The following is a 20572-nucleotide window of genomic DNA, read 5'->3' as shown; positions in this document are numbered from 1 at the left end:
TGATAGAATGAACTAGGCACACCTAGCTGCTGCTGTGAGGACTGAGCATGTGTGTCCCTACTATAGAGCGCTCAGACTAGCACCTGGTACATTATTATGTTGTTACAATAAGATGCGCTTGTTATCGTTGTTAACATAGTTTAACAATGGAAGGAGATCTAAAGAAGATGTGTGCCTCAGAGAGAACAACTGAAGGTGCATCCACTTCACACCACTCTGTAGCTTCTTTTGCCAAAATGTCTTACAGGTTTACATCCAAGTACGGATGTCACTGGGGTTCCCCCCATAGGCCTTTCTGAATTCACTGACTCATAATGATTGATTCTGGATTCACTGACCCACAGTGACTCTGGATTCACTGACACACAGTGATTCTGGATTCACTGGCCCAGAGTGATTGATTCTGGATTCACTGACCCACAGTGATTCTGGATTCCCTGGCCTGCAGTGATTGATTCTGAATTCACTGACCCACTGTGATTCTGGATTCACTGGCCCACAGTGATTGATTCTGGATTCACTGACCCACAGTGATTCTGGATTCACTGGCCCACAGTGAGTGATTCTGGATTCACTGACCCACTGTGATTCTGGATTCCCTGGCCCGCAGTGATTCTGGATTCACTGACCCACTGTGATTCTGGATTCCCTGGCCCACAGTGATTCTGGATTCACTGGCCCACAGTGATTCTGGATTCCCTGGCCCACAGTGAGTGATTCTGGATTCACTGACCCACTGTGATTCTGGATTCCCTGGCCCGCAGTGATTCTGGATTCACTGGCCCACAGTGATTCTGGATTCCCTGGCCCACAGTGAGTGATTCTGGATTCACTGACCCACAGTGATTCTGGATTCCCTGGCCCACAGTGAGTGATTCTGGATTCCCTGGCCTGCAGTGATTGATTCTGGATTCACTGACCCACTGTAATTCTGGATTTCCTGGCCCACTGTGATTCTGGATTCACTGGCCCACAATGAGTTTTTCCTTCTTCTTACTCCATCACACACTTTTTCTGTGAATGGGTGTTTTGCCATCATGACAGATGGTGGGAGCATGTGTGAGGAGAGATTGTAAGGCAAGATAGGAAGCCAGGGAGAGCAGAGAAGGGCTAGACTTTTTTTTTTTTTAATAAAGGCTCTCACTATGTAGCTCAGGCTGGCTTTGAACTAAAGATTCTTCTGTTTCATGATTTCTGAGCACTGGGATTACAGTCCTGGGTCCCCACATCTAGTCAAGGGAGGTCTTGTTCTCTTACAATGTTTCTATGGGTTACATGAATTGTACAAGTCCCAATTAATCTCTTGGACAGTATCTTAGTTAGCGTTTCTCCTGTGTGATAAAACACCATGACCAAAAGCAACCTGGGGAAGAAAGAGTTTATCTCAGCTTACAGGTCCACATCAGCATCAGCCTGAGGGGACTCAGGCCAGGAACTCAGAGAAGGCAGGAATCTGGAGGCAGGCACTGATACAGAGGCCATGGAGGGATGCTGCTGACTGGCTTACTCTCCATGGCTTGCTCACCCTGTTTCCTTACAGAACCCAGGACATCAGCCCAGGGGTAGCACTGCCCACATTGTGTTGGCCCACCCCAATCTATCATCAATCAATAAAACGTACTACAGACTTGCCTACAGGCCAGTTGTATTGAGGCATTGAAGTATTCTCTACATTTCCTTCTTCCCACATGACTCTAGCTTGTACCAAGTTGGCATAGAGACTAGTCAGCAGAGAGGGCAAGGCCATCACTAACGCCGTTCCCCCAGACTGCTTGGAAAGGTTTGGCAAATCCTGGAACTCTCATTGAGGAAACAAGCCATAGCTAAAGCACAGCATTCTTTCATTCAGACTGACTCTCTTTCTTCTGGACAGAGAATTTCAGGATCCCAGATCTCCTCCAAGCTCCAATATTTTGGGCAGTCTCTGAGTGGAGGTCAGGACCTCACCCGGGATGGACTTGTGGACCTGGCCGTAGGGTCCAAAGGATACATGCTGCTGCTCAGGTGAGCACACTTTCCTCAGACACTCCCCCAAACATCCTAAGTCCAGACTAGAACCTCTCTTCCTACCTGGAGGCTGTGGTCCCAGCGGCCAAGAGCCTCTCCTCAGCACAGTGTTCTGCCAACAGGACCAGACCGATTCTCAGAGTGTCATCAACTATTCACTTCACACCTGCAGAGATTTCCAGGTCTGTGTTTGAGTGTCAGGAGCAGGCGGCCCCTGAGCAGACACTGGGTGATGTCACTGTCTGCTTTCATATTCACAAAAGCCCCGAGACCCAACTAGGTGAGTCTCTTCCGTCTGATCCTGACCTGGGGAAGCCTCCAACCTAGGACTTCTGTCTCATGATGTAGTTTTTGGGCTTCTCAATTGTCCTTGTATTCCATTTTGCCTTCCAGGTGACCTTCAAAGTAATGTCATATTTGACCTGGCCTTAGACCCTGGCCGCCTGAGTCCCCGGGCCATCTTCAAAGAGACAAAGACCCGGGCTCTGACTCGAGTTAAAATCCTTGGTCTGAAGAAGCACTGTGAACGTGTGAAGATGCTGCTCCCGGTGGGCAGCCTTGATAGGTCGTGGGAATAGTTGTGGGAAGAGGCCTTTTGGGGACTGGAAGAAAGTTCAGCAAACAAAGAACACAGCCCGGTCTGAGCTTTCCTGTGGCATAGCCTTAGCCCCAGATCTGGCATGCAGGCCATCTTTAATACCTGTTACCTAAATAAGCCAGTGAATGGCTCTGGCTAGGTGCAGCCACCAGGGGTCACCCAGATGGATTCTAGGGAAGAGAACAGGGCTGCTGGGTGGCCTCAGGTTGACGCATGCAGGCATTTATTGAGCACATACTGCTGGCTGTCCACTGAGACATGCCCATAGCAGGGGACAAAACAGTCATTTCCCATAGGAAGTTCCCCAGTGAAGATGGGGGGCCCAAAACAAATTTCTAGATAGTGAATGTCAGGTAGAGATTAAACACTACAAAGACAGAAAACCAGGAAAGAGAATAGAAAGGTTTCATGAGGGGCCACTGAATAAAGTGAGAGAGCTTTAAGGGGGAGGGGAGGGTGGACCAGAGACTTTCCACCTCAGTGAAAGCTACAGGCACGCATTGACCACAGATTAGATTGCTCTAACTCCCTTTACATATGCAGAGATAGGATATTGCCAGTAATCTCAAGGAACTTCCTTTGAAACCTCCCCTCAAACGCCTCTCCCTTAGGCCTGTGTGGAGGACTCAGTGACCCCAATCACTCTGCGCCTCAACTTCTCTCTTGTTGGTGTGCCTATCTCTTCCTTACAAAATCTCCAACCTGTGCTGGCTGAAGATGACCAAACATACTTCACAGCCTCTGTGAGTCTGTTATTCATAATGTTGGGGACCACAGGGGGCTCCCAAGGCAGGTCATCTTTTTGGGTAAGATATTTATTAGAAGAGTTATTAAGAGTACAGACAGATATCAGCGTGATGGGCCTCTGAGGAGAGTTCAGGCTTACGAGGTAGAGAGCAGACCCTTCCTATTGATCTCAGAGGATGGGAAGGTTTCACGCCACGTGGCCGATAAGTAGTTCACATCTGGTTTGAGCCTGAAGCCAGGCTGTCTCTGAAGAGGAGGGCAGCTTGGATCCTGCATTATGGGAAAAGACTGTGCAACCACAAGCGTGTGGGGAGCTGAGGAGGTGGGACTTCTGGTTGCGGCTGTGCTCTTGTGTGCTGGGGTTTGGCAACCTGGGCCTGTGAACTTCCTCAGGGGAAATAGGAACAGTGCGAGCCATTTTGCTGAAGCCTGAGAGACTGGGACCTGTTGGGGAGCTAGAGAGTCACAGAGAGGCTCTGGTGGGGAGCTTGTCATTTCCTTTGCTCTGGGAAGAGGCTACCCTATGTGGGCGTGGCTTGAGCAGCTGTGGCCCCAGACCTAATTCCCATGTCCCCCTTTTCTCAGCTTCCCTTTGAGAAGAACTGTGGTGCTGACCATATCTGCCAGGACGACCTTAGCATCATATTTGGCTTCCAAAAGTGAGTTCTCAGCCCCCACATCTTCCCCAGAGGCCAGCCTTCCTCCCAGGATCTGGGGCTCCTGCCTTTGGCTGACTCACACTCGCACGTGGGGCTCAGAACCAGGGCAACTCCTGTCTTTCACCTTGCTACTGTGCATTTCATCCCTAGACTGTGTCTAGCCTCAGTCACAGGATCATCTCTTCCTTCCCAACACCCAGCTTGAAGAGCCTGGTGGTGGGGAGTAACCTGGAGCTGAATGTACACGTGATGGTGTCTAATGATGGCGAAGATTCCTACGGAACCACAGTCACTCTCTTCTACCCAGTGGGTCTGTCCTTTAGACGAGCTGCAGAAGGCCAAGTATTCCTTCGGAGGAAAGAGGTGCATGGGCTGCATAGTATAGACCTGTCCTAGGTTCAAAGCTCAGGCTGGGTGGCCATTGCTTAGCAGTCTGTGGTGGTCAAGAGATCTTAGCCAGTCTTGATTGGATGGTGAGGTTCTATTGCCTGGGCCTTGTACTTCTGGCACCATATTTTGAAGATACTGAATATAAGAAGTGAGTTCCAGGGTCAGCAAGGTAAGGGCACTTGCCTCCAAGTCTAATGACACAGAAATCACATGGTCATAGAAGAGACTCGACACATGCAAGATATCTTGTTAGACTCTGGCTCCCTAATACTCCTTCTGGTGTCAGAACCCAGGCATCTCAGCCCCTGTCATGCATGTCATGTGTGCATGTAATAGTCGTTCTTTTCCTGAGACAGAGATTTGCTGGCCTAAAACTTACTATGGAGCCCAGGTTAGTATTGAATTAACAATCCTCTGACTCACCCTCCAAAATCTAGGAGTGGAGGCATATGCCACCAAACTGGGAAAATACTTCAAAATATTGTAAAATAAAAAAGATTTAACTTTCTGGATACTCTGGTTTGGGGCTTTCCAGAATTTTCTTTTCATGATGGCAGAGGGGAAATACTTCAGCTGCATGGGCCATATTGTGTCTGCCCAGACTTTCAGTTCTATTTTGATGACAGCCGCCACTGGCAGGGTTCTAGAAGACAGCACTGGGACCATAACGAGTTTTAAACAAACACAATTTTCTTTTCAAAATTTTATTCTTAAAACAATTTTAAACTTTTACGGAAGTGGTCAAAGTTAAATAAAACTCCCTAAGAGCACCATCAAAAGCACCAACAACAAACAACATCCTGATTCTTGCTTCATCTGTTTCTGTCTCCGAGCCAATAACTCGTTTAGCCCAGGCTGCCTTCAAATCCAAGTAGCCAAGGCTTGTCCTGAACTCCTGATCCTCTTGCTTTAACTTTCCCAGTGCTGGGGTCACAGGTGCACATCATTACACCTAGGTAGCTTTTGTTTGCTGAAATATTTTCAAACAAGTATTAGACATTGAACTATTGCTTTTTTTTCATTTTACTGTGGAGTTCTGAACAGCAGCAACATCTAATGTGACCCCAAAGTAGTTATGCCACCCAATGACGCGAACTATTATTGACGTTTAAAAGCATAGTCAATTTTCCCTAATTCTTCCCCAAATATCTTTTTACACTTGGTTTGTTTGAGCTGGAGTTTGAACTGGGTGCATACATTTGCCTTGCAGGTCTGTGTTTCTTGATCTGCATCCTATAGTGGGAGCACATCTTAATTACCTGTGAAGAAACAAGCTGGGAAAGCAGTTCCCAGAGTGCGAGCAGTGAGGGTGTTTCTAAGCACACAACCCAGTGTGGTGTGTGGATCGTTGTCAGATATTTATTTAACAAGTAAGCAGTTTAAAAATAAAGAGGTTAGGAGACAACTCAGGAAAATGGAGCATGATCGCCATATTAGGCAGTCTTTGCTAATCCTGCTGCATGTGATTTGATAGGTCTTGTGGTTAGATTACAAATAATCTTATCGGTATTGAGTAGCCATTGACATATATTGGGATAAAACAATATGATGTGTAGGAAGTACTTTAAATTATTAAGAAAATAAAAGAAGAGAATAATCTGTGGGAACTTCTGCTTAGTGACAGGGACAACGGCTGATAGTCTGCTCTCTCTGCTGAGGATGTTCGAAACTATCCATAGTAAAAGGCCTTTAAAAGTAACAAGAAGCTGGCTTATGCTTATAATCCTAACACTTGGAGCCTGAGGCAGGAGGATCACCATGAGTTTGAAGCTAGGTTGGGCTACCAAACAATAAGAGCAAGAAGAATAAAAACCCATCAAGAAATGAAGGGTGAGGGTTTCCAACGGCTAGACCTTCTACACTGCGGAAGTTTGACCAGACGTCCGTGCTCAAGCTCTGTGTCCGCAGACCCCAGGCTCTCTGCAACACTCGCGGGCACTTATCTCCGGTGTGCATTGGCCTTGCTTTTAACTAGAACCAGTGGTGGCAGCGGCATGGGCAGCACCCCCTACACCTCATGTGTGACAGCACCCCAGACAGGATTCAGGGCCTCTGGAGCACCAGCTGCAGCAGCAGACATGTCATTTTCCGTGGAGGCTCACAGGTCAGCCTAGCTTCTGCACACCCTGTCCCCTGTCCCCATCCTCTCTCCCTCCTCTCTGACCTCTCCACTTTCTTCCTCAGATGACTTTCTTGGTAACTTTTGACGTTTCCCCCCAAGCTGAGCTGGGGGACTGGCTGCTTCTAAGAGCCGCAGTGAGCAGGTAAGCTGGGCCAGCCCTCTCGGGGAGGGGTGTCCTCCACATTATGATCCTTACATCCCGTGCTCCACCTCTGTTCCCAGTGAGAATGGCGTACCTGAGACCAAAAAAACTACCTTCCAGTTGGGGATCCCAGTAAAGTACGCTGTGTACGTCGTGATCAGCAGGTACGTTGCCTGCACCTCAGAGTGGTTCTTCTTCACTTAGAAACAGTGTATGCAAGGGTCACTACGGGTCATCTGGGATATTTCAGGTGTCATTGTCCTTCTTTCCAGTGGGAGATGATGCTCATAACTGTGCCTGCTTACCAACGGGTGTTTGTTCTTGGCTGGCGTTGACACTGATTGTGAAACCATTATCACGGCAGCATGTATTTAATACAGGTTACAGGTCTCAAAGGGCTTTGAAAATCCACAGGAATTTCTTGGGTTCTCTAGGATGTATGAAACACACACACCCTTGCCTTCGAGGTTCTCAGAGCCTCACTGGAGATCGAGGTTACAGGTGCTGTTCAGTGATAGCATGCCAATCAGCTTTCCATTACGACAATCTTTGAAGCAGCCTATAAGTGAAAAAGGCATATTTAGGCTCATAGTCTGGAGTTTTAGTCCACGGTTCACTGGCCCAATGCTTTGGGTCTGTGGTGATGTAGTGTCTCTCATGAATGCTCTCTTCTCATGGTAAGGAGGTAAAAGAGAATGCAGAAGAAGGAATTATGGTTTTATAGTCTTCTTTGGGGCACTCCCCGACCGATCTAGAAACTTCCCAGCAGGGTTCACCTTCCAGAGGCTCCTCTACCTTCTGACTGTGCCACTCAGAGTTCCAAGCCTAAATATGGGGAGTGGGCGGGTCCTCAGGATGAAACTGTAGCAGTGAGTCCTATCAAAGATCCTATCAAAGGAGCGTCATCGAAATGTTGCTGAGGCTATGGTATTGCACTTGACCAAAAGCAATTTTCAAAAGGGCCTTTGGCATTTGCGTAAGACCGTGTTTTTTTTTTTTGTTTTTTTTTTTTTTTTAATGAGAAACAAATACAGCTCACTGGACAGAGATTCTCAACCTGTGGGTAACGACCCCCACAGAAATTGAATACCATATCCTGTATATCAGATGTCTACCTTACGATTCCTAACAGTAGCAAAACTGCAGTTTTAAAGTTGCAACAGAATAATTTTATGACTGGGGGTCACCACAATACATGGAATTGTAATAAGAAGTTGCAGCATTAGAAAGGTTGAGAATCACTCCTTTCCCTGTTTCCTAGAAATTAAGGATAAAAGATACTAATGAGGATGGGTATCAGGGAAGCAGCGTAGCAGATAGGGCCGTAGGAGGACTGAGGAAGACAGGCGAAGGCATTGGGACCAGGGGGTAGAGAATATTCTTCAGACAACTTCTCAGTGTTTGCTCCATGTCAGGCAGAGTGCCCAGCTACTTTCTATAAATCCATTTGACAGAAACAAACATCTGTCGAGCTCCTGTGTGTAATTAATCCAGGCCGTTATGGGACCTGTCTAATGCAGGGGGGGGGTCTCTTCATGCTTATATTTCATACCTTCATTGCTCTGCTTGTTTGGGGTTCTCCAGGCAGACAGATGAATGCTCTATGTGTGTATACAAAGGTAATCTCATGGCATTCTGCATGGAACCACAGATAGGTCATACCACTTGTAGACCTATGTGGTCCTACAGGTCAATCATACTTAGACAGGTCCCCAGGGCAGCCGGGAACATTTGGGAGGAATCCTTTGAGTAGAGGAGAAATGAAACTTAAGAGTGTTGCCATTGGATGAAGGTTGGCCAAGGGTCAGAGACAGAGCAGATTGAGACTTCTTCTGAGTGCTTCTAGGTCACCATCAGAGAGAGAATTCACACCCAAGAGCTGTAAGGGATTGGGAGGAGGGCTTGCTACAGAGCAAAAAGTACACATTTGAGTGGGAGCACTAGCGTCTCACGAAAGAGTGGTGTCACCCGGCATTCTGGAGAGCTTGTCTAATTGGCCAACTGCAGTAGAGAAAGTCTCCCTCATAGGGTTTACTCATCCTTTCTATCCTTATATGGGTCTGTCTTCAGATGCATGATGGGAACAGTTCATCTGGTATTCTAATGACATGGAGATGCCATTTAATGAAGAAAAGTTGGTTATGATCCATCAGTCAGTCAGCCATGTTGGCCCTAGTTGGCTTGGGCTGGCCTTGTTTACTCTTTGAGCCGGCTCATGGCACTGTGCTACAGTGTGGCTCTGCAGTTATAACAATAACCGTTCAGGTTTTCCCTCTTTCCCCATGTGCCCAGCTAGCCTGCCTCAAGAGTAGGAGTTGGGGGTTAGAATTTGGAGTTTATAGGCAAAGACTTTGTACATGGGGAATGGAGCAGTAATGGACAGAGGTAGAATTAGCTGGTATGTGGGGGACCTTGTGGCCAAGTATGTCTCATGAAGTTTTGTTACATTGAGACCTATGGAAGAGTCAATTGGATCCTTAAAAGCTTCAGGGTGATAAAAGGTAAGGGAAGCGGGGAAAGGGCCTGAATGTAGGGGCCTATGAGTCAAGCTTGGACAGGACACGTGGTCAACAAAACTTGCTGCATTCCACATGTGCAGGAAGGATGGAAATGACAGCTGAAGTGTAGAAATGGGGCAGGCAGTGGTCCCTGCTATTCCAGTGAGTCAGTGGCTTGGCTCTTAGGTCTTTTTTCTATACCTCATCCAGTCTTTCTCCAGCCAGATCCTCTGGGTGGCTGGTCCTGCATGGTTCCTTTCACTCACCCTGAAGTTGTTGCCATTCCCTAAACACTCCTTTATGCCAGTCCTGAAACCTCATTCCATGCCATCCCAAGTCCGACTGATTACTTGTCTCATCATGCCAGTGCCAGAACCCCCCAGGCATGACTATGATCCTTCTCTCTCCAGTCACGACCAATTTACCAAGTATCTTAACTTCTCAACCTCAGAAAACGAGAGAACCAGTGTGGTCGAACATAGATTCCAGGCAAGTGTGGGGACTTGGGAGAGAGGGAACTGGGAAGTAGGGACAGAGGAGCCTGGTGTAGGCTCTGCCATCAGTGCCTTCTGTACAGGTGAATAATCTGGGGCAGAGAGACATGCCAGTCAGCATCAACTTCTGGGTGCCTATAGAGCTGAAGGGAGAAGCTGTGTGGACAGTGATGGTTTCCCACCCTCAGGTACACGACTGCCTGCGCCTCCTCAGCTGATGCCCTTGGCTTTTATCACCTGTGTTGCTTATGAGTCCCTGATGCTGTGGCTAAAGTCATGTTCTCTACTTGCCTTCTAGAACCCGTCCACCCAATGCTATTGGAATAGACTCAAGCCAACACAATCTGACCTCCTGACTCACATGCAAAAGAATCCAGTGCTGGTGAGGAAAACAGGGATGTTTAAGCACATTAAGCTATGCATCAGAGGACCGAGAGCTCACTTTCTGAATGTCAAATGGCGCCTGCTGAATAACCAGCTCTATTTAGGCCTGCATGCTTCTGTCAAGTTCCACAGCTTAATGCTGTCTCCTACCTGAAGACTTACTTTCCTCTGGTCTGATGATATTTCTCTGTCCCCAGGACTGCTCCATTGCTGACTGCCTGCACTTCCGCTGTGACGTTCCCTCCTTGGACATCCAGGATGAGCTTGACTTCATCCTGAAGGGCAACCTCAGCTTTGGCTGGATCAGTCAGGTGCGTGGCCAATAGCAGAAGCCCTCCCTCCCCTGGACCCTGTGAGCCTGATGGGTCTGGGGCATCCTTGGGTCAGGGCAGTTCTTGAACCCCGAGTCACCCCAGATCCAAGACCCAGATCTACCCTGCTCTCTCTTTTGCAGACATCGCAGAAAAAGGTGTTGCTCCTGAGTGAGGCTGAAATCACATTCAACACATCTGTGTACTCCCAGCTGCCGGGACAGGAGGCATTTCTGAGAGCCCAGGTAGTGACTGTGGCAGGCGGGAGCCAGGCTGGTGGGAGGGCTCCAAATGTTCAGTCTGTAGTACCTACTGGGGGTCTGCCGGCCTGGAGGGAGGATGAAGGAAGGTTCCTAGATGCTCAGAGTGCAGGAATGCTTCTGTAGCTCAATGGTTGGAACAGGGCATCGGCAAGGGAGGGGGATAAGTAAGAGCTGGGAATCTGGGGAGAGTGTGAGACAGCATGGGACATGAGGCTTTCTAACGGGTCTATCTCTACTAGATGAAGACAGTGCTGGAGATGTATGAGGTCCACAATCCAGTCCCTCTCATCGTGGGCAGCTCAGTGGGAGGCCTGCTGCTGCTCGCTCTCATCACAGCCGTGCTTTACAAGGTGAGAGGTTTGTCCTTCTCACAGCAGGACTGGATTCTGTTCCTTCCACAGAGCAAGCAAGAGCTCCTGCTGGAGTGCGAGGTTCCCAGTCACCAGTGCACTGTGTGAGGAAATCGTCCACACAGCCTTCTCTCATCTGGCCCTCCTGTCTCTAAGACAGCTGCACATCGCTCTCCCTTTCGTTTCTACTCTCCTCTCCTTCTCTGTATGTCCCTTACAGAAGAGCAGAGTGTGCACTCAGGCAGGGAAGAACGTTGACACGAGCCCCAGGGCTGGCCTGGGTTTTTTTCAGTGTAAGGGTGATTTAAGCCACATAATTTTGCCCTTGCCTAAATGATACAATATGTACTAGGTTATTTGAAAGTAGTAGGGGCTTCAGAAATGCTTACCCTTCCTCTCCTTTAGTCCTGTCTGTCTGTTTGTTTGTCTATCTGTCTGTCTCTTATGTTTGTGTGGGGGTATGTGCATGAATGTATGTATACATACATGGGCACGTGAGTTTGTAGGAACACATGCATATGTCTGTGTGTGCGTGTGAAGGCTATCTGAAGGTATTAGGTGTCTGTCTCTATTGCTTTCTACCTTATATATTGGAGCATGGCCTCCCACTGGCACTCAGAGATCATTAATTTGACTATTCTAGCTAGCCACCTTGTGCCAGGGACCCCCTGTCTCCAGCTCCTGAGTTCTGGGCTTACAGGCGGGGCACCATGCCCATCCAGCCTCCACGTGGGCTCTGGAGATCTGACCTCCAGGTCTCACACTTGTCAGCCAGTGTGAAACTCACTGTGGACCCCAGTTCCTCTCTTTCTTCTTCCTTCCCACAGGCTGGTTTCTTCAAACGTCAGTACAAGGAAATGTTGGAGGAAGCAACTGGACAGTTTGTCTCAGAAAATGGGACTCCAAGCCCCCAGGTTGCCCAGTGAGAACTTCCAACCCATCTTCTTTGAACCTGCCCTTCTAAGAGGTGTCCCAGATCTTGTATTCTCCCCTAAGTCAGCCCCAACGGTAAAGAAGCAGGAATTCTGGGACCAGGCCGACTTTGCTCATTGTGTCTTATTTGGGAAGGGCCATTGTCTGGTCAAAACTTTACCTAAAAACTTGGAACACAGGGTCTCTGCTATGGCCCAGAGAACTTCTGTGAATTTCTACCTAGGAATACATAGGCGGCTCAGTAGCGCCTTGTTTCATTGGCCTCTAAGGAGCTTTCTGTGATCAAGAATGAAAGTAGCCATTCATCCTGCCTACCCCAGGGCCCACATCTACTTTTTAGGATGTTAAGAATTGAGTTCTGCCTCAAGGAGGGGAGCGTTGGATAGCCTGGGATGCCCCGTGCGGCCATGTTATCCTCATTTCTAGTAGAGTATTGTTAACACCAGGATGTAGCTTTTCGTGGAGTTGTTCAATCCCAGCTTTCTCAAACTGAATTAGCAAGGAAACATCTGGGCAGTGTAGTTGATGGAACTGGATTCTAGCATCAGTGTTGCTAGCTGGGAAGAACGGTCCTATTGCCTCGGTGGGGAGGCATTGCTCTAGTATAGTTCTAGGTCAGAAAAGACCTATGCTACTTTGCTGTGTGATGTTTTGGGGGGGAAGACATAAACAAACATCTGTTTGCCCACGATAGAGCACAGATAAAAGACCAAAGAAACCATTCCACCCAAGTCTTGTCCAGAAAGCAAATGAGGGAGCTTGTGGCTCAGCCCAGCCTGGTTTTCTCATGCCTTACAGCCATCATGTGGTGAATTCAGCAGTAGAAACTTCCCACTGAGTTCTTTTCTTTTTTTATTTAACACTTTTATTGGTAAAATGATGGGGGTAAGAAACAATGTATCAAACAGCCTTTTCTCATTAGTTAAACTGAAAAAAATACAATTTTATCTAAAAAAACAATTAAAGTCAGGTATGTTCTTTTGGTTTTATAAAGTGGAAAATTGCATCTTAATATTTTATTTTTATTTTGCTTCAATTTTATATTTCAAATGTTATCCCCTTTCCTCGTTTCCCCTCTGAAAACCCCCATCCCCTCCCCCTCCCCCTGCTCACCAACCTACCCACTCCCACATTCCTGTTCTAGCATTCCCCTACACTGGGGTATCCAGCCTTCACAGGATCAATGGCCTCTCCTCTCATTGATGTCTGAAAAGGCCATCCTTTGCTACATATGTAGCTGGAGCCATGGGTCCCTCCATATGTACTCTTTGGTTGGTGGTTTAGTCTCCAGGAGCTCTGGGGTGGGGGTTAACTGATAAGTGGATATTAGCCCAAAAGCTTGGAATACCCAAGATACAATTCACAGAGCACATGAAGCTCAAGAAGAAAGAAGACCAAAGTGTGGATACTTCGGTCCATCTTAGAAGAGGGATCAAAATACCCATGGGAGGAGATTCAGAGACAAAGTGTGGAGCAGAGACCAAAGGAAAGGCCATTTAGAGACTGCCCTACCTGCGGATCCATCCCATATACAGTTACCAAACTCAGACACTATTGCAGATGCCAACAAGTACTAGATGACAGAAGCCTGATATGGCTGTCTCCTGAGAGGCTCTGCCAGTGCCTGACAAATACAGAAGTTGATGCTCACAGCCAAGCAATGGACTAAGCACAGGGTCCCCAATGGAGGAACTAGAGAAAGGACCCAAGGAGCTGGAGGGGTTTGCAGTCCCATAGGAGGAAAAACACTATGAACCAATCCACTGAGTTCTAACACACAACTAACACAGTGGCAATAAATTTTATGGCTTTGGGGCAGCAGGAATGTCTTTGACTACTAACTCACAGGGAAGTTAGTCATTTTATAGCCCCCAGGAATGGCTCTCCATACAAATGTAGTGTAGCCTTCATTCAAATCTGTTAACTGCTGTTTCACTGCTCTCCCAGATGCTGTCCTGAGTCTAGGGGCATTTGAGGATTAGCATTATAGGAAAGCATTTTCCCTCCCTGTCCCCAGCCTGTCTTTGCAGTGGGTGTGGGCAATGTAGACTCATGGTTCATTTTTTGCTGCTAAGACCAGGAGACTGTAGAGCACTCAGCATTAAACTGGACACTTATGTCACCCTTTTCAAGGCTCAGGGAACATCGCAGAGGAAGGAGTGGGAAGGATGTAAGAGTGAACAGCAGAGAGGAGGGTTGTGAAAGGCTGTCTGAAGGCATTCATGAACAGTGGCAATTGTCTGTATAGGGCCTGCACAAACCTGAGCTAGTAAACACTCAGAGAAGGCTCCCTGCCCTACCTGGGGGGCCAGTGGCATTCCAAGGTTGCTGGAAGAGAAGTCATTGTCTTCAGGATGTCTCTACACTTCAGTGGATAGCTCTATACCCATGTTCACACACTTGCCTTGCTTAAACCAAGTGGGTCACAAACCAAGACCAAAAGACAAAACAAAACCACATAAAAGTAGGATGGGACTTGTGGGATTGGTGGGTTGGTTGGGTGAATAAGAGGATGAGGAGATGAGTAGAATCGAGGTGTAATGCGGCCCCTGGCGTACGGACCCCACACCTTCTCCACTCTGGAAGGCCTAGCTCTCCTGTAGTTTACACACCGGCTTTGCCTACTGGGTTCCCCAGCCCTCACTGCTCTTCTGTTATCTCTTGCAAGCCTAACTCCCGCCATGCAACTTATGCAGTTGCTGTGCCAGACCAAGATGTTCTCTTAGACTTTTCTCTTGGTCCACCCACCAACCTACAGAGGCACTCTCCACCAGGGACACCACAGACACCATACTTGCTAAGAATGCAGACTGGGTAACACTAACCAAACAACAGAACACCGTCCGAGCAAAGACATGACAAGATGTCAACACCAAGAAATACCTCAAAGATCATAATTTCAGATACCTAGACTGTTGGGAGCACAAAGACCCTAGTGCTCACTCACAGAGAAGCCTAGGGAAACCAGGAATGTTAAACACACAGGGTGGTATCTTAGAAGGAAGAGATGTACAACCTGTTTCCTGCTGGGAATGGAGGTGCCAATACCCTGCTGACCTCTGCTATATTTGTGTGGCCAGGTCACATTGGGCTCCCTCAAGTTCCCACAAGCAGTACTGAAGGTGGTTAATAGACCAAAGTGATCTTTGCTTTATCTGTATTATGGAGACCATACCAGACCCTCCTTGAGGCCCTTAAGATAACACACGTAGCCTACCTATAGATCTTCACGGAGGAAGAGGCATGTACTTTGAAAAACTTTAGATATAATTATGCCTCATTGTGTACACGAGACTGTGTTGTACCAGGAAACATTTTTCAAAGTGTACTGTACTTACACTAAGCCTAAATAAACTATTCGGTGTCATACTCTAGAAGGTTGAACCAACACACGGTACTGAGTTGTGTTGAACTGGATTTCCTTCTTGCCTCACGAGGATCGTTACTCTGCTGGCCTTGGTGGTCACAAAGACCCTCACACTAGTACACACACACACACACACACACACACACACACACACACTAACAACAGCAACAACAAAAACCTTACCTGAACAGCTAGGACAATACACCTTCCCAGGAGCCCAGTTGCCCCATTACAGTAGGGCCCTGAAAAATGTAATAGAGCAGAAGCATAAGACAATGTCTTCAAAATACCAATTACTAATACGTTCAAGGGCCTTCAAAAGGATGTGAGTAAATCTCTCAATGGAGACTGTAAACACAAACAGTTGAATGAAGTAATGAAGGCATTTCAAGGCATGAAAGTAGAATTTAACAAAGGGATAAAGTCACCAGAGAAAACCCAAACTGCAATAAAACTTGAAACAAAAAACCTGGGATGTCAGACAAAAACCTCAGAGGTAGACCTCACTAACAGAGCACAAGGCTTGGGAGAGAGAATCTTGCCTGGACCTTCCTGGCATCACAAGTCCTGAGATGGGACACAGAGTTGGATGAAGGCCAAAGACTGATGATCTGTGGCCTTTTAACTCTCTTACTGTTCTGGGGGCCAGAAGCTCACAGCCTCTGGAAACTTAACTCTTCCTTAATGTTCTGTGCCAATAAGTACTGGTTTCTTACTCTGTAATTCTCTTGCTATTTGTGCTTTAATAAGCACTGGGTTCTTATTAGTTGTGCTTTAATAAGCTGCTAGCTTCTCTTTAGCCCAAGGACCCCTCTTGCTGGCCAGATGGGAGACTTACAATTCATTAAGTCTCCGTGAACCAGAGAGAAAAGAAAGGAAAACAATAAAAATCTTTTTACAAAGGCAATATTCACAGACACATACACATTCACACACACACACACACACACACACACACACACACACACACGTCAGGCCCGACCACCTGTCTTATTAGTGCCACAACTGTTCATGCATACTTACATATATACACAAATACATATACATATATACACATTCGGTGAATGGGACAGAACCCTCCAAACCACATACATATATTTTGTGGGTAGATGGGGTAGAGCCCCACATGCCACCACTTTACTCCTTTTCTCTGGCCTTCTTATACCTTCTTAGACAAAAGTTCTTTAGAAAATTACCTCATGTATAAGTTTACCTCATAGAGAATAGAAAGAGGTTGATAGGCAAGTTCAAAGTAGAGTTTCATTCTATCAGTTCCTTGTAACCTCAAAGCAATATGGCCTCACTTTATCATAGTGCACACCTGTGGCTTCATCCTTGGGTCTGACCTAGACTGAATGTTTTTCCTTGATCACAAATGTGCCTCAATCCTATTTCTCTTTTTAGTGTAATTGTGAAAGCTCATTGTATTTCTTATTATGCAGCCTTTACTTACTATTCTATGAGGAGTGGGCACATTTTATTCTTGATTCTAACCTTACTATCTTTCCGGCAAAACAACTAAAATCATCACTTAAAACTTTCTTCTTAAAATTATTTGAACCATATCAGGAATTCTACATAATCATTAATTCATCTAAACAGTATTAATTCATGAAAGTTCATCTTTGTGTTGATCTACAGGAAATCTGTCCGGTAAGGTGGGCTAATGCCCAGGAATCATTAGACTATGTAATAGTGACAGGGAAAGGCATATCAGCTGCAAGAAGCAATCCTGAGATGAAGCCTCTTGGGACCTTGCCTCTTAGAGCTCATACATCGTAGGCCATGCAAAAATGGTGGGCCATCTCCAGGAAAGTCACCTGCTAGCCTTAGCCTCTCTTAGATGGCTCCTGACAGAACCTCAGGTCTTGAAGATAAGGTAGAAGACATGGATAGATCAGCCAAAGAAAGTGTTAAATTAAAAGAAATTCAGGCATAAAATATCTAGGAAACCTAGGGCACTCTGAAAAGACCCAATCTATAGATAAGGGAGACAGAGAATAAAAAGATGAAGTCCAGGTCAAAGATGCAGAAAAATATTTTTAATAAAATCATAGAAGAAAATTTTCCAACCTAAAGAAGGAGATGCCTATCAAGGTACAAGAAGGATAGAGAATACCAAATAGACAGGACTGAAAAAGAAGTTCCCCATCACACATACACATACACACAATACTTAAAGCACTGCATGTACAGAACAAAGAAAGGGTATCAAAACATGCGAGAGGAAAAGATCAAGTCACATATAAAGGCAGGCCTGTCAGAATAACACCTGACTCCTCAATGGAGATTTTAAAGCCCAGAAGAGCCTGGAAAGATGGTCTAAAAGCTTTGAGTTACCACAGATGCCAACTCACTCTATAATACTCAGAAACTTGTCAATCACAATTGATAGAGAGAGAAAAACATTCCACAATTAAACCAAATGTAAGTACTATCTATCTACAAATGCAACCCTACGGAAGACATTAGAAAGAAAACTTCAGACTGAAGAGGTTAACCACACCCAAGAAGACACAAGGAATAAATAATCCCAGAGGTATATATCAAAAGAGGGAGGGAAATTATACTATAATAACAAAATAACAGGAATCAAGAAACACTTCTCATTGATAACTCAATAAAAAGAACCAGACTAACAGATTGCATTAGAAAACAGAATCCATCTTTCTGCCACATGCAAGAAATAGACTTCATTATTAAGGGTAGACATTAATTACCTCAGGGTATTTCTAGCAAATAGCCTCAAGAAGCAAGCAAGATGGTTAGTATCTGTCAAACTAGACTTCAGGACAAAAAGAATCCGAAGTGATGAGGAAAGACGTTATATAGTAGTTAAAGGAAAAATCCACAAAAAGGATATTGCATGTCTAAACATTATTCACAAGAGTATCCAAGTTCATAGAAAAAACAGTACTACATCTAACATCACATACTGACACTCACAGTCAGAGCGGGTGATTCAATGCCGCAAACTCACTAATAAACAGGTCATCCAGACAAAAACTAAACAGAAATGCTGAGGTTAAATATCTTCATAAATCATAGCAGATATCTACAGAACTTCTCACTCAAACACAAAGGAACATACTTCCTTCTCGACAGCTCATGGAACTTTCTCCAAGATTGACCACATGCTTGGACACAAGGCAAGTCTCAATAGATACAAGAAAATTGAAATAATTCCCATATCATTTCTGACTACCATAGATTAAAGTTGGACATCAGCAAGAGAAACTACAGAGTATAAAAACGTATAGAAACTGAACAACTCACTACTGAATAAAAAAATGAATAAAAGCAGTAATCAAAAAGGAAATTAGAACCTTTTAAGAATTAAATGAAAATGAAAATACAACCTATCCAAACCTATGGGACACAGTAAAGGTTGCTATAAGAGGCAAATTCATAGCACTAAGTGCCTGCATCAAAAATTTGGAGAAATCTCGTATTAGTAACTTAATAGCATACCTGAGGGCTCTAGACAACAAGTAGAAATAAAATTAAGAAGAGTAGACATAAAGAAATAATCAATCCTGTGGCTGAAATAAGTAAAATAGAAAAAAAAACCACTTTTTTAAAGTATCAAGGAAACAGAAGAGTTAGTTCCTGAGAAAATCAGTAAGATTGACAAACTCTAGCCAAATTAACTAAAAGATAAAGAGAAAAGATTCAAATCAATAATGAGATGGACAGGTGGACATATCTGACACCAAGGAAATCCAGAGAAAATACTTTAAAATGCTGTTGGAAAACATAAAAAAAATTGGATAAGATTTTTTGATGTATTTAACCTATCAAAATTACATCAGGATCAGATAAGTAACTTAAATAGACATAACCTCTAGTGAAATAAAAGCAGTAATTAAAAATAAATGTTTAGGACCAGATGGATTCAGCACAGAATTTTAGTAGACTTTCAAAGAATAATTAATATCAATACTCCTCAAATTATTCCACAAAATGGAAACTGACCTTGCTTAATTATTTTTATAAAGTCATTCTTATTCTTATACCAAAACCACACAATGACCTGGCAAAAGAGAAATTTATAGACCAATATCCCCATAAATACAGATGCAAAACACTTTACAAAATACTTGCAAACTGAATCCAAGAACAAATCAAAAATATTATCCACCGTGATCAAGTTGGCTTCATCCCAGAGATGCAGGCATGTTTCACCATACATAAATCAATAAATGTAATCAAGTAACACAAACAAGTACAAGGTAAAACATGATCATCTCACTAGATTCCTTAAAGGCCTTTGACACAAATTCAACATCCTTTCATGATAAAAGTCCTGGAGAGGCCAGGGATATAGGGACATACCTCAGCATAAGAAAGGCAGTTTACAGTGAGACCACACTGCCAATATCAACCTAAACATCTCAAAGAGTCTCTACTAAAATCAGGAACATGACAAGAATGTTCACTCTCCACATACTTATTCAATAAGTAAAAACTATAGTTTTAACTAGAATAGTAAGACAACTGAATGTGATCAAGGGGATACAAATAGAAAGGGGAGATATTAAAACATCTTTTTTTGCAGATGATATGGTTTTATACTTATAGACCTTAAAAACTTCAGCAGGGATCTTCTACAGATGTTAAACACTTTGCAAAGTAGAAGGATACAAAATTAACACACCAAACTCAGTAGCCTTCCTATATACAAATGACAGACTAAGAAAGAAATCAGAGAAATAGCGCTTTTCACAAAAGCCTAAAACATATCTAACCTCAAAAAAACAAAGCAAACATCCTCCCAAACCAAGTAAAACCATCCCCCCAAACCCAAACAAAACCAACCACCACCACCTCTAATCAAGCAAATCAAAGACTGTATAAATATAACTTTAAGACATTGGAGAAAATGAAGGCTGCCCTACTCCCCATTACCTTTTGCCCCTTCCCAAATATCATTAACAGGAGAGCTGGCTTCAAGGTCGCGCGAGCAGGAGATCTGGCCGTGTCCCTCACCTGCTGTAACAGGTGGGATCTACGCCTCACCTGGGCAGCACAATAGAGCTAATCCTGGTGTCAGGGGGCATCGGTGAGTCTGAGTGCATGAACATGGAGGACCTGGCCCTGACACGTCTGCCTTGTGGTAACATGGGCAAGGGAGAGATGCCCTCCTCCCTTCCCAGTACCCTTTACTACCTATGGTAGGCGGGAGGACTGGCCTTGGGGGTCATGAGAGCAGGAGAGCTGGTCTAACCCCTTGTCTGCCGCAGCGCAATAGAGGTGACCCTGATGGCACGAGAGTGGGAGAGCTGACTCTTCCCCTTCCTGGTTTCA

General features: G+C 45.2%; 1 protein-coding gene and 1 long non-coding RNA gene across 3 annotated transcripts in view; one reads left to right on the top strand and one right to left on the bottom strand.

The window, feature by feature from the left end:
• Positions 1 to 12002, top strand: part of LOC127695411 (integrin alpha-X) — a 20909-nt gene extending 8907 nt beyond the window's left edge. Inside the window, exons 15-30 of one of the 2 annotated variants that reach the window (XM_052197545.1) lie at positions 1874 to 2004; positions 2130 to 2287; positions 2401 to 2555; positions 3217 to 3348; positions 3938 to 4011; positions 4212 to 4374; positions 6377 to 6505; positions 6586 to 6665; positions 6746 to 6829; positions 9574 to 9652; positions 9741 to 9845; positions 9956 to 10039; positions 10239 to 10352; positions 10496 to 10597; positions 10855 to 10965; positions 11793 to 12002. In XM_052197545.1, coding sequence (XP_052053505.1) covers positions 1874 to 2004; positions 2130 to 2287; positions 2401 to 2555; positions 3217 to 3348; positions 3938 to 4011; positions 4212 to 4374; positions 6377 to 6505; positions 6586 to 6665; positions 6746 to 6829; positions 9574 to 9652; positions 9741 to 9845; positions 9956 to 10039; positions 10239 to 10352; positions 10496 to 10597; positions 10855 to 10965; positions 11793 to 11891 — 1800 coding nt within the window. In that variant the 3' untranslated portion in view covers positions 11892 to 12002. The other variant, XM_052197554.1, reaches the window with a different exon arrangement.
• On the bottom strand, positions 6828 to 20572 carry LOC127695489 (uncharacterized). The gene is made up of 3 exons (XR_007979986.1): positions 20174 to 20572; positions 15449 to 15507; positions 6828 to 7224 (listed from the first exon to the last, which is right to left on the bottom strand). It is a non-coding gene; the product is annotated as an uncharacterized LOC127695489 (long non-coding RNA).

This window comes from Apodemus sylvaticus, chromosome 1, assembly GCF_947179515.1.
Source record: "Apodemus sylvaticus chromosome 1, mApoSyl1.1, whole genome shotgun sequence".
Classification (NCBI taxonomy): domain Eukaryota; kingdom Metazoa; phylum Chordata; class Mammalia; order Rodentia; family Muridae; genus Apodemus; species Apodemus sylvaticus.
This window is presented reverse-complemented; position numbering and strand designations above follow the sequence as displayed.